The 13,102-nt window shown below is 42.6% G+C and overlaps 2 protein-coding genes across 5 annotated transcripts in view; one reads left to right on the top strand and one right to left on the bottom strand.

The window, feature by feature from the left end:
* Window positions 1-25: 25 nt before the first annotated feature.
* LOC135096393 (mitogen-activated protein kinase kinase kinase 13-B-like) overlaps window positions 26-13,102 on the bottom strand; it is a 28,340-nt gene continuing 15,263 nt past the window's right edge. Inside the window, exons 2-11 of the mRNA XM_063997868.1 lie at window positions 9,388-9,461; window positions 8,943-9,217; window positions 8,181-8,367; window positions 7,566-7,726; window positions 6,425-6,512; window positions 6,030-6,160; window positions 5,318-5,456; window positions 4,767-4,996; window positions 4,155-4,288; window positions 26-3,353 (exon numbers count right to left, since the gene is read on the bottom strand). Coding sequence (XP_063853938.1) covers window positions 2,161-3,353; window positions 4,155-4,288; window positions 4,767-4,996; window positions 5,318-5,456; window positions 6,030-6,160; window positions 6,425-6,512; window positions 7,566-7,726; window positions 8,181-8,367; window positions 8,943-9,217; window positions 9,388-9,461 — 2,612 coding nt within the window. The 3' untranslated portion in view covers window positions 26-2,160. The remainder of the gene's footprint in view (window positions 3,354-4,154; window positions 4,289-4,766; window positions 4,997-5,317; window positions 5,457-6,029; window positions 6,161-6,424; window positions 6,513-7,565; window positions 7,727-8,180; window positions 8,368-8,942; window positions 9,218-9,387; window positions 9,462-13,102) is intronic.
* The window catches only part of LOC135092430 (protein sidekick-1-like), a 38,195-nt gene continuing 35,893 nt past the window's right edge, over window positions 10,801-13,102 (top strand). For 2 of the 4 annotated variants that reach the window (XM_063990919.1, XM_063990912.1), the window contains exon 1: window positions 10,801-10,986. The gene's annotated coding sequence lies outside the window, so the exon portion shown is untranslated. The remainder of the gene's footprint in view (window positions 10,987-13,102) is intronic. The other 2 variants (XM_063990982.1, XM_063990965.1) reach the window with 2 other exon arrangements.

Here is a 13,102-nt window from a genome sequence, read left to right as displayed (position 1 = left end):
GGCAAAGGGCATGTTCCTGAGCTGCACCACCAGTGTTGGGGAGATCCAGCAAGGGAAAATGGAAACGTGTTTTACATGTTTTTGCTGTGTGGATCTGATGCGTGTCAGTGTGTTATGGAAGAATGAAAACACCCTTGAGGTAGTGAGTAATGTTTATTTCAAAGGTGCAGGTTACCAACACTGTGCAGAACTAATGAGTAAAGTAGGCAAGCCATGTAGCTGAAGTCTACTTGTACTTTCAAAATAAACTTAGTGTCATAACTTGATTGCATTAAAATATACAGTGGTGTAGCATTCAGTACATATACAAATATACACAAGTGCAAACACCAGGGAATCAGTACACCAGTCACACAGCTCATGTTGAATACAGCCTTAAGTAATAATCTATGTTCATAAGGACTCTGCACTAAGCCTACAACAATTTCCTCTCCAGGTAGAACAGAGAAATAGGAGGAGCAAAAATTGTATTAATTCCTGGCATTTAGACAGCTGTAGTACTAAATGTAGCCAAGTCTTGTGGAAGAACCTATGAAGCAAAGGATGTAAATGACAAGATGAATATAATGATGCAGCTTAACAAGCAATTGGATACACCTAATCAAAGTAAACATGGAACCTGCCTTACAAAATGACCATGTTCTCTCCTGTCCTTAGTTGGATTCCTGCATTGTCATTGGTGGAGGGGCTTGGATCCAACACTTTGAACTTGAGAGTTTTGTTTGAATGCTACATAATTACATTTCCATCTGTTTTCAGTACAATGGATGGTGAAAGAAATGAAAATGTACAAAGAAGGAATATATGGAAGGACAGAGAGTCTAGAGAGAGAGAGAGAGAGAGAGAGGAAATATGAAATTAGTGTGTGGACAGGAACAAAATGGAAACTAGTTATTTGTTAAAAGGAAAATCTTAATTCATCTCTGCCATCACATCCATTCATCCAACATTTTACTTATAATTTTCATGAATTAATTAGACCTTGTAAGGTGAATTTATGTAAGGTGAAGCATCCTTCCTTTAGCTAAACCATCTTATCTTCTTTCCCATCTGCATTTTCTGGCATTGGTGACATACATACAACCATTTTTCCATGCTATCCTTTATCACCACTAACCACCCACTACTCTTCTGGCACTTGATTGTTCGTTATTCTGCTTTAAACAATGTTACTGAACAAGATTACTGGGAAAGCATCCGACACGAATGTCACATCGCTGGATGTAATTGCAGTCAAGTAAGTAAAGTTGCCATTTTCTCATTGTTAGCAGTTTTTTTTTTTTCTTTTTTTGTTCTTGTTGTAGCTGGTCAGTGAACCGTCAGAGAAGGTTAAATATAATGACTGGACTCAAATATGTTTAAATTAGATGCATTTTTTTTTTTCACAAAAAAATGTTAATATTTAAAGAACTCCCTCCTTTTTGCTACCTCACACGTTGAAGTGTTCGTATGTTACTTAAGTGACATACGAACTTGCTTGGTTAACTTCACATGAATCTCGTGTCAGTGAAAGAGAGAGATGAGTCACTGAAAATGCCGCAGACATCATCACCATCATTCGGAGGAGATTAGAATTTTGCACTTGTTTTCGTAACTTCTATCATAGCTCGATTTTTCTTCTTAATTTTTATCAATCTCATTTACAAAATTTTATGCATAAGTGATGCAATGACAAAGAGCTTTCTGCCAGATGGAGAAAGTCTCCATGAGTCAAGATGAACACGAGAGCAAAACCGTTGCGTGCAGTGGCATCAACAGTAGGCTGCTGGAACAGGCTGAGCTGCTCTCTTTCATAATCGTCTTGACTCGAGTAACGTAAATCATTAAAGAATTAAGGCGTTAACCATTAAGGCAGCTGGATCTCTTTCTCTCTCTCTCTCTCTCTCTGGAAAACTTGTAGCATCTGACCATGTAAGCGAGCACCCACCAATTCTGTATTTTGATCGATGGGGTCCATTCTAATGACATTTTTTCTTCTTATTTATCGATCTCTTTATTAATTCTTTTTATATAGCAAATACCAGATTTAGGAGGCTAAGAATTCTCTTTGCTAAAGCCTAACATCACATACCCAACATTTCTAGTCTGGTTAAGTAAATAGTAGCTGTATAATACCATGCGTGTTTTGTATAAGGTTACAACTCCTCAGTGAGACCAATTTCAGTGCCAGTCAGACCACTCTAGATCCTCAGAACGGAAAGTGTCACGCCCACTGAGCTCTTCGTCAAACGCGTCCCGCCGCTTGGTCATGGCGGTCTTAAGGATCAGAGAAATGTCGTTCAGGGAGTTTTCGGGAATGTGGCTCAGATCGGACAGGCCTGCTGGCCGGACAGGACGCAGTCTTTGTTTCTGACTCATTAGTTGTTCAGAAGTCACCAGAGGACCCAGACGTGAATTGGACTCGTTTCTTCTGACGTCAGGAGTCTGCATCCGGCGCTGTGGGCTGTGGGAAGTGCGGCGTCGGTGGTAATCTGATGGCCTGGTTGGGGAGGAGTATCGCCGCTCAGGAGATCGTCGTCTGGGGCTTGGGGAGTATTGTCGATTTACTAAGTGAGAACGACCTAAGTTCCCCTGAATAATATCTGAGCTGCGCCTGTCCATACTGGTCCACGACTCTGTACAACTCTCTCTGATCAGGTTGTCTTGACTGTCAGCTAAATGCTCGTGGCTGTTTTGATGCCGCATCTCTTCCCCTGAGGATTCTCTCTCTACGTGGTGAAAGTTGCGGCGACACACCTCTCTGCGAAGGTCAGAGTGGAGATCGCTGCTGCTGAAGCGTCGCTCGTTGTTCCTCGGATGGTGGTCTCGACTCGAGGAACGGCGGACGACGCGATGGCGGCGATGTGCCTCCAGACTGGTGGAGCGTCTTTCCCGAGGAGAGGAATCTGATCTTGGTGGCCGTCTGCTGTGGCTCTGTCCCTTTTGTCCTCTATTGCCTATCTCCTGATGAGATTCTCTATATCGGCTATATTTTCTCCCTGAATCTCTCTCTATTCTATCTCTCTCCTCTTTGTCAAGGAGCTTCCTGTCATGGCGATAATTTCTGCTTTCTGTGTGGCGGACTCCTCGCTCCCTGCTGGGACTTTGTGGCACAGGCCTTCTTTTCATGGTGTTACTGTACACACTCCTGTTTCCATCTACTCTGTCAAGATCATTTCTGTGGGACGCTGATCTTCTATCCATCAAGCCTTGTTGCTCAGCTTGCCGCAATGAAGTCTTGTTTAAGAGAGCCCGGTTGGAGTTACTAGTCTTGGAGGATGCCTGTTTGAAGGCCGCTTGTCTGCGCGGAGAAGGCCGACGTGAGGGAGAAGCAGCAGTCCTATCTTGAGGAACCTTGGATGTACTATCGTCAACTGTGAAAGTGGTACATTGTCATTCATTAATGTAATAACGTGAGACTGGCTGCGGGTTCAGATACATGTGATATCTGTGGATGAACTTGAATGAATAGTGTGAACATTGGTTTTGAAATTGAAAAAAGGATGTGGTGTATTATGTTGCAAATGAAGTTTATTTGAACAAAATATCTCAAGATATTTTTGCCACGGCTATCTTAATTTGTGTTCTCGCTAAGCCTCGGAAACTTCCGTCATGATTCGATATGATAACCGTAAATATTTGTATTTGGCAAAGGTATTTGATGTTTTTGTACTATATGACTCTTCTGCACTGAGGCACAACAGTATTAGGAAGAGGACTAGTAATGTTATTTTTAAAGGAGACTTCCTTCATTCACTAAAAGCGCGTGACATAAGGATTCAGTGTACCTCATGGCTTGCCACAGGTTTGCCTTACAGTGTGAGAATGTCATCGACTTTGTTCATCAATTGTTCACACTAAGCAGTCACGTGTATCTGAGCCACTCACGGATCTGACCTCATGCCTGAAACCATAGGAAAAGTAAGATATACTCCTAGAACAGAAAAGAAAGAAAGAAAGAAATGCCAGGATGTTTATGAGTCTTTCAACTTTGCACATCATTAGTTTTCCCTCCCACCTACGAAGATATAATTATTCATGGATAAAACAAATAATTTGTATCCCAGATGGGCGTCTGAACACATGGTTTTGATTTCTCTTGAGCAGTTTTGATGTGGAGTAAAAAGAAATTTAATGCACAACTATATTCATGGCAATGATCATACGTACTGTACCTTTGTGATCTGCAGCGTGGCGGAGGGACGGCTCCAGTCGCTCGTACAAAACTTTGTGCGCGGTGGACGGTCGCTGCTGCTGGTGGTTGCGGCGCACCAACTCCACACTCTCCTCCACCACCTCAATAATTGTCCTGGCGAAAGGGAAGGAAGAGCGGTGCATAGTGGTACTGTGCTGGAGGAATATAATTTCCTCCTATGTGATCCCTAGGACATATTTTTGAGTAATGCATCCAGGAACGCTAAAGTAATTCCATGAAACCTCAGTCCTCTTCAGAACTTTACACACAAGTTGTTGATTGCTAGGAGCCAACCTTGTTCTCCTCAGAAGATGAGTGATGTGCTATATTTTAGGAAGTAAAACTTGAAACGATGCGGTGATATTCCTAAGGATAAGTGGTTTTGATTAGTTAGTTACATTGGATTATCAATATTATGACAGGAACTGCCACGTATAGGCTTGGCGGCTTCTTGCAGCTTCCCTTATTTTCTTATGTTTATGCTATGGTTCAAATGTTCTTAAGTGTTTCACAAAGTGCTCGTGCTACCTGTCGCATGTTATTTGCCTCACGGCCAGTGTCCAGTGCAGAGACAAGACCCTCGTGATCTTACCTCGTGGCTGCCACATCTGATAGAAACAAAGGCGCGACGTTGGCTTTTTGCAGCATCCCACGCCATGATCCCGGGATGGCTGCCGCGTCCAGAGCACCAAGGATTTCCTCGAAGCTTGGTCTGAGGGAAGGGTTCTGTGCCCAGCAGGAGGTGATGAGCTCCTTCAGTTCGGGCGACACTCCTCCCGACGGCAGCGGCGGACGTCCCCCAGCCTCAATGGTTTCCATGATCTGGCGGGACTCAGAACTTAATTCAGTCGCTGCGATAAGGAACGATTCACAACACTAGAGACAATATATAAAATCTTTTAGAGCATTTACCAGAAAGAAAAGAGAATGAAAAGAGTAGATATTATCCAGTGTTTAGCCAGTATAATGCTCAGAGGTGACTGTAGAACAACAAAAATGCTCCAGAGTGGTTTGTAATTAAGGAAACATGTCAAATGATTGTAAAAGAGTCAGTTCAATTACTATGAATACTTGTGTCCGTGTCTCAACAGTAAATTTTCTCATTTGGGAAAACTGCTATGAAACTAAAGATCCTGAACTCACCTGGAAAATATCAAGGCCTTTAAAGGGGTGGCTGGTGGAGAGCATCTCCCAGAGGATGATTGCGTAGCTGTACACGTCACACTTAGTGGACACGTCTCCCTTCGTCAGCAACTCTGGTGCCATCCAGGCCGGGGTGCCTCTAGGTAAGAGAGAGAGAGAGAGAGAGAGAGAGAGAGAGAGAGAGAGAGAGAGAGAGAGAGAGAGAGAGAGAGAGAGAGAGAAATTATATTCGGCTGTATTTTGTGAGAACACACACACACACACACACACACACACACACACAGTCCAAAATTCATTGCTATAACTGATATATAGGAAGTATTTGAAGACATGATAAAAGACACCGAATATTACTGGAAGGGAAGAGACATCACTCACGGATCTGACCTCATGTCTGAAACCATAGGAAAAATAAGAAATACTCCTAGAACAGAAAAGAAAGAAAGAAATGCCAGGATGTTTATGAGTCTTTCAACTTTGTACATCATTAGTTTTCCCTCCCACCTACGAAGATATGATTATTCATGAATAAGATTGTTTTTCTTTTCTCCCTATCAAACTTTTTTTTTCCCATCATTAAACAACAATATACTCGCACGTTAAACACTGAGTTCATATCACATATCTAGCCGAGGTCTATAAATCTGTAGACCTTGTATCTATATGTGTTCTCAAATTTACGATGAACCTGAATATTTTAACTTTCTCTCACCTGATGGAGCCGCGCTGTGCTGGGGAGCCGGACCGCGATCGCCGCAGAATGGAGAACCCGAAGTCAGCAATCTTGGCGCGGAAGTAAGCGTCCAGCAACACGTTCATGGACTTCAGGTCGAGGTGCAATACCTGAGACACGCGACAAATTGAAGTTAAAGCTAAGTAATGCGTTCAAGCTTGGTTGTGTTATACTTAAAGAAAAGATAGGAAGGAAATGATTTTCAAGTAGAATGGTAGAAGAATACAATACCTGAGGCACACGACAAATAACTTGCATGCTCTGTTTATCTTGCAGACTCGGATGACTTAGAAACGTGAAGGTTTTTGAAGATATTTGTGCATATATACATTAATTATTTTCAGACCACATGCACTAATGTTGGCAGCACGTACCTGAGGCTCATGTCTATGTAGGTAGTTCATTCCCTGAGCCACGTCGCGCGCCACGGCGAAGTATGCGGCGTGGTCGAGAGGATCGCGTCTGTAGGGAGACGTCAGGACAATAACCGATAAAGATAACACACACACACACACACACATACACACACACACACACACACACACACACACACACACACACACACTCTCACACACACACACTCTCACACACACACACACACACACACACACACACACACACACACACTCTGATACTGATAACGAAATTAAGATTTAAAAAATATTGATTGTGATAATGACGTCTGATTTAATTTATTTATCTATTTAATTTTAATTCAATATTTTATCATCTTGGGTAAAAACGTGTCAGCAAGATCGGAGAAAGCTACCGAGGCATCATTAATTTGGTGATGATGAGAGAAACTGCGAAAGCGACGTGGTGGCGGTGACAGTAGTGGTGGTGGTTGTAGTGGTGGTGGGGTGGTGGTGACAGTGCAATATAGTAATGGCTGTGGTGGTTGCAGGTTGTGGGTAGACTGTTTGTATAGATAACTTTGATAATTGTGTTAAGTTGCGATGGTGGTGATAGTGATGGTGGTAGTGGTACAGGTAGGGATGAAAAAGGTGTACGGCCGTGATGGTGGTGATGATGATGGTGATGGTGATGTAGGTATAGTGATGTAAAGCTGTGGTGGTGGTGATGGTGATGGCAATCCAGGTAGTGATGGTAAAGGTGCAGTTATATCATGATGGTGATGATGATGGTGATGCTTGTGGTATTAGTATCTTTTGTTTGGGCATTTATTTATTTATCTACGTATTTATTTATTTATATATCTGTCTTACAAGTAATAATGATGATATGGCATGATGGTGTTGATATAGTGAGAGTGGTGATGAAAAGGTTACTGGGAGGTGATGTTAGTAGTAATGGGTAATACAGTACGAGTGATGATAATACTGGTGATATGATGGTGACATCGGTGGTGGTGACATAGTGCTGGCGATGTCAAGGTTACTAGGTGATACTTGTGATAAAGATGGTGACAGTGGTAGTGGTGATACAGTGCTGGCGATGGTAAGATTACTGGGAGGTAATGCTGGTGATGGTGATGGTGACATTGCTGATGCTCACTCAGGGTTATGGACGAAGCTGTGCAGCGTGCCCCCAGACAGGTACTCCAGCACCATGAAGGGCCGCGCCGTTGTGGTGCACACCCCCATCAGCAGCACGACGCGGGGGTGGTGCAACTGCTGCAGGAGAGCCGCCTCGGACCGAAAGTAATTCTTGTCGTCCTGTGGGGAGAGAAAAAGTTTAAGAGGACGCAGAATACTCGTGTGTGTCAGTCTTGTATTTCATGATTATCCGTTTAGGTTCTGTAACCTTCCAATATTTGCTCGTCTTTCTGATGGCACGTGATTTATTCTCTCTCTAATACGTGAAAGTTTTCTCAAAGTCTTAATTATCAGTCTCTTTTGTTTGTGCTTATCTGACGCTCATTACGTTCTGACGTAACACTAAGTTCTCTGATTTTTTGATAAACTTAGGTACTTGCGAAAGTTTAAACTTATCTTTACAAGTTTTATTACCCTTGTATGAACGAGAGAGCCTTAATTTTCGTTCTTTTCGTAGTTAATTTTAAGAAACATACCTGCTATAATTTAAACCCATTATGATTTACATCATCTTCACATGAACGAGTCTTCTTCCTCGCTCTCTTTCACCGTTCACTTCAAGAAACTTACGTACCTGCGAGAGTTTAAACTTGAGTTCCTTCACAGCGACGTCTATGCCGCAGTAAGCGCCTTTGTACACGGTAGAGAAGGAACCCTCGCCCACCACGTTCCCGGGGCGCCACTCCACGTCGGTGGCGTTCAGCTCACAGCGGCTCAGAGCGTCCCCGGACCTCAGCCTTTCCAGTTCACTCTCTAGGCATCTGTCAAGGGTAGCGAAAGGTTATGAGATTAAGGACCATATTCTGAAACCTTCGCCACACCCCGCCACACCCAACGGCTCTAGTTGAAGTTGCACGGGTTTTTAAATGGTGTTTTTACGGTTCTAGTAACAGAATAATAAGATATCTACATTATGAACATGAGAAACACTCGTGAGAACCCGGCTAATCACCTCTGTGGCCTTTGAAAATAAGCGTGATGAGAGAACAGAGCGTCTCAGAATATGGGCATAACTTAACATTACTGCTGAAGTGTCTGCAACTTCAGTGGCGAACAATGAATAGAAAGTGACGCCATACAAAAAGAAACTCATCAGCGGAGACTGCAGTAATGATCCTCGTACAACGGCTTAGATTTGGAGTATTACAGAAGCTTGGTGTGAAGTGGAGGCCAAGAATCCAGCTTTCTCAGATCGCGAGCAGCCCGTACAGACAGACATTGGCACACTTTTGGGCAGAGGAGAACCACATAGATTTGATTACTAGTGGCCGGATTCTGCGGTTACATCGTTTATAGGAGCTTTATCTCGCAACACTTAGGCTGCTTCCTCGCTCACCTGATCTGCTGACGGTGCTGTTTCGTTTGGTTAACCATCTGGTTCAGCAGGTCTCGCTTGCTGAGAGTGAGGGAGACGGCGGCCTTTGACACAGGTGAGGCTTGTGTGGCGGCACCACTGGCGGGACTGTTCCTTTTCCTCCCCCCACCGTCATTCTTAATTTTGTTGTTATTGACGCCTCCGCCACTGCCGCCTCCTCCTCCTCTGCCTTCCCTGCTTTCGTAGTTCTCACCGTCCTCGTCTCCTGTGGCGGGAACTCCTCTTTCCTCTACCTGCTACAAACCAAACACTGTCATACCTATTGACCTAATTTAGTTTTGCTGCATTACTGCAACGACTTTTCTGTTCACTTTCCTACATGCCTTCTCTTCTAAGGAGACTCAACACACAATATTTGATTAATCTTACTTATTTTACTACTTGTAAGGCCATAATATTAACTCACGGTGTGGTCTGGGCTGAGGTCAGTGTCAGACTGAGTAGCGAGTCGGGACGCCTTGGCCTCCATCCGCCCTGGACCTGCCATGAGGGATTAGATGCTGATACTGATACTGATATTGATAATGATTAGGAGCACACACACACACACACACACACACACACACCACTTTGCCTCGCTACAATGGTATAAGTAGCCAGATAATGTATGCCACTTCCGTTAATCTCTGATCCACATGCGGTTTGGAACAAAAGTAAAAACCTGCCTCACAAATTTCTGAGTTGTTGGAATGTCAACTAGTCTTGTATTTTCGTGTTTACTCCTCATTCCCGCCTCACACCATCACAAGGTGAAGCTTAGACGTACAAATTTGAGGTTCTTTCTGATACACAGTAATAACATACAAGAGAACGCAGCCTAAAACTATGTAAACTATGTTGTTTGAGAGAGAGAGAGAGAGAGAGAGAGAGAGAGAGAGAGAGAGAGAGAGAGAGAGAGAGAGAGAGAGAGAGAGAGAGAGAGAGAATTTGATTTAATTGTTTTTTTGGCCCTACGTCGAGTACAACATATGTTTTAAGGTACTAAATGTAATTATTTGGCTTCCTTTAGAGAGAGAGAGAGAGAGAGAGAGAGAGAGAGAGAGAGAGAGAGAGTGCTACTGACATCCACACTCTTCAAAATCTGAAACGTCATTATCGTGCGTTTCCGCTTCTAAGGTCTGCGCTCATCACTTCTTAGTTGTGTTGCCAAACGTGTATTTTCATCCTTCTTGCAATGCCTCGAATCTGCCAGCACCTTATTTGAAAGATAGGAAATGTGTTGAAAATCAGTACAAGCTTATGAGGTAATTGTATTTCTGTGGGCGGGAGAAGTATCCATCAATTAACTGTATGTAACTGGTAATGGTTGTTTAGAGAGTTATCTGCTTTGCTGCCAGCCTGTTGTGAATAATGCCAACGTCGTCGGATCGGGAGGCTCAGCTGATATAAAAAGAAAATAAATGAATAGTAGAATAGATTAATGGATATTCTTAAACATTGCGGCATCTTACAACATGCTCTAATGGAAGTTGTTGGAAACATCAGTGATAGTTGCAAAAAGGAACGGGAAGAAAAATTTCCATGAGAACTCGATTAGTCAGTTTTGCAGCTTTGAAAACAATTATCAGAGAACAAAGCGTTTCATAATACAGCTCCATATACATACAGTGATCTCTACTCTGCTACTTTCAAAAGGTTCTACTTGAAGCTACATGGGTTTATAAAGGTATTTTTATGGTTTTAGTAATATATTTAAAAGTTTTTACGGTCCTAACAGGAGAAACAGCCTTAAGAACACGGCTAATCATCTTTGTGACCTTTGAAAACAGCCGTGGTGAGAGTGCGAAGCGTTTCTGAATACGGGCTCAGAGCGAATCAGTCCAGTCAAGTGAACAGTGCGTGCCTCTTCCCTACGGATTATTCGTCTGTGGGAGATACTGCGCATTGTCCTGAGAGGCGGAGGGTGGAGTGTGAATCAGATCAGCTAAGAGAACAGTGTGTGCGTCTTGCTTAGTGACTCGCATCACGGAAGGGTCTCAATTCAGCTTCTCGCATAAAAGACGAGGTAAGAGTAATGTATCCCTCGTATCATCAAGTAGTTGTGTTGCATGCAGTCACCAAAAAACACGTCATGTGTTACCCTTCAAGCAGAGACTACGCAGTCCTGTCGTGTAAGGGTTGTTAGAAGTAATGACGGAAGATATTAATAAGGATAATACCATGAAACTAATTAAGGCATATGAGAATAGCTTAGTTATAAGGACGATTTAGTACTAAAGTCTTAGATACAAATACTGTGTGTGCATGTAGTTTTCTTGAGACGAACAATGAGTACTCAGTGATTTGATTTGCGTCTTTACTGGAGGTTTTGCTGTTCTTCTTATCCCAGTTCTTCTTACTCTTCCTTACCAGCTCCGTTTATTTGTGCGTGTCTGTGCATTTCTCAGGAGACGAAGGAATACGTGTTCAGGTTATACTAGTTGTGTCTTACTGGAATCTTTGCTGTTTCTTTCTGCTCCTCACCTTCCCCTCTGCGCTTGTTTAATACAAAACTAACCATTACAAAGTAGGTATTTCCCTTCTCCCTCCCCTTTCCACTCCACCATATCATTAAGGAGTAGGTGGTAATTATTACTGGCGAAAATGTGTTCTTTTGTTAGTTATCCATCCCTAGCTACCTCTCCCTACTATTTCCTCCTCTGTTTACCCCGCGCCTCTCCCTCTTTCTCCAGCTGTCCATGCTTTCTTCTCTGAGTCATTTGTCGACACTTTCCCCAGTCAGGTGTTCGTTTCAGTGTGCCACGGGCAATGCGTTCATGTAACAGCCCTTAGCAGTAGTGTTTTTCTTTTCTTTGTCTTTTTTATATATTTGTAAGAGGATTATGTTCAAGGACGTCTTAAGTAAATAAATTAATACATAAATAAATGAATAAATAAATAAAAGGCCCACTGAAGGTGCCAGCTCCCAAAAGAGTATATAGTCAAAAGGAATACCTAAATTACGAGAAGTGTCTTGAAACCACCCTCATCAATGAGTTTTGAGTTATAAGGAGGAGGAAATACTGAAGTAAACGGAGTTCCAATGTGTGTGTGTGTGTGTGTGTGTGTGTGTGTAGAGACAACATGTACACATTTTTGTAATAGTCATAATTCATTTACATAAATATTTTTGTAAGTACGTATACAATATCCACAAGCTCTTTCTCTCTCTCTCTCTCTCTCTCTCTCTCTCTCTCTCTCTCTCTCTCTCTCTCTCTCTCTCTGTCCTTTACTGTATTTTTTTCCCTCCACCGGCGCAGGTCTCCGTCCTTCCCTCTCTCGCTCCCTCGGTCTCTCGTAACCAAATGCTAACGGTACACGAAGTCAAGCGAGAACTTTACTGTGAGCCTCCAACCAAATGTGTGTGTGTGTGTGTGTGTGTGTGTGTGCTTAGCCGGTCAAGGGACTGACTTTGTGTCCACGTGGTAGTGATTAGCAATTCATTAGCGTCTGCCTGGGCTTCGGGTGATGGCTGCAGTTACTTGCACTCAAACTGCAGTTACTTGCGTTCTTATCCCACGCGAGGTCAGAGACAGTCCTTTCTCAGCACATTGTAAGAAATCAAACACGAGAATTAAGTAGTATAGCTGATAGATTTTATCTATAACTGCGTATAGTGGCAAATACCGAGTTGTAGCTTAAGTTAAGGGCACAACAATAATATTACAAAATTGATGAAAACTAAAGAACTCATTTCTTTCTTGATTCCAGTGATAGTTTAACAAAAATTCTGTATCAATGGAGAAAACACATGAATAGTAATCTGAATAATCGTGGACCCAAAGAAAAGTCCTTATGAGAGCCCAGAACCTTTCAAACCATGGGTTAAGGTTTTCCATGGTGTTTTCTTGTGTATGCTTAACAAAAATTATGCATCACCGATAAGAAGATCCGAATACTTCGAGTAATCATGGAGTCTAAAGTCCTTATGAGCCTAGTATGTTTTAAAATACCGGTTCTCAAGGCGTTCTCTTGATCCTACCGATAGTTAAAAAAAAAAAATTGAAATTCTGCATTGATAATGTAGAATAAAAAAAAAAATCTCAAATAATCGTGACCTCTAAAAACAGCATTTCAAAATACGTGTCATTTGTGTGTGTGTGTGTGTGTGTGTGTGTGTGTGTGTGTGTGTGTGTGTCTGT

The sequence above is a fragment of the Scylla paramamosain genome, chromosome 3 (genome assembly GCF_035594125.1).
Source record: "Scylla paramamosain isolate STU-SP2022 chromosome 3, ASM3559412v1, whole genome shotgun sequence".
Taxonomy (NCBI): domain Eukaryota; kingdom Metazoa; phylum Arthropoda; class Malacostraca; order Decapoda; family Portunidae; genus Scylla; species Scylla paramamosain.
The sequence above is the reverse complement of the archived record's forward strand: the minus strand, read 5'-3'. Positions and strand labels throughout refer to the sequence as shown.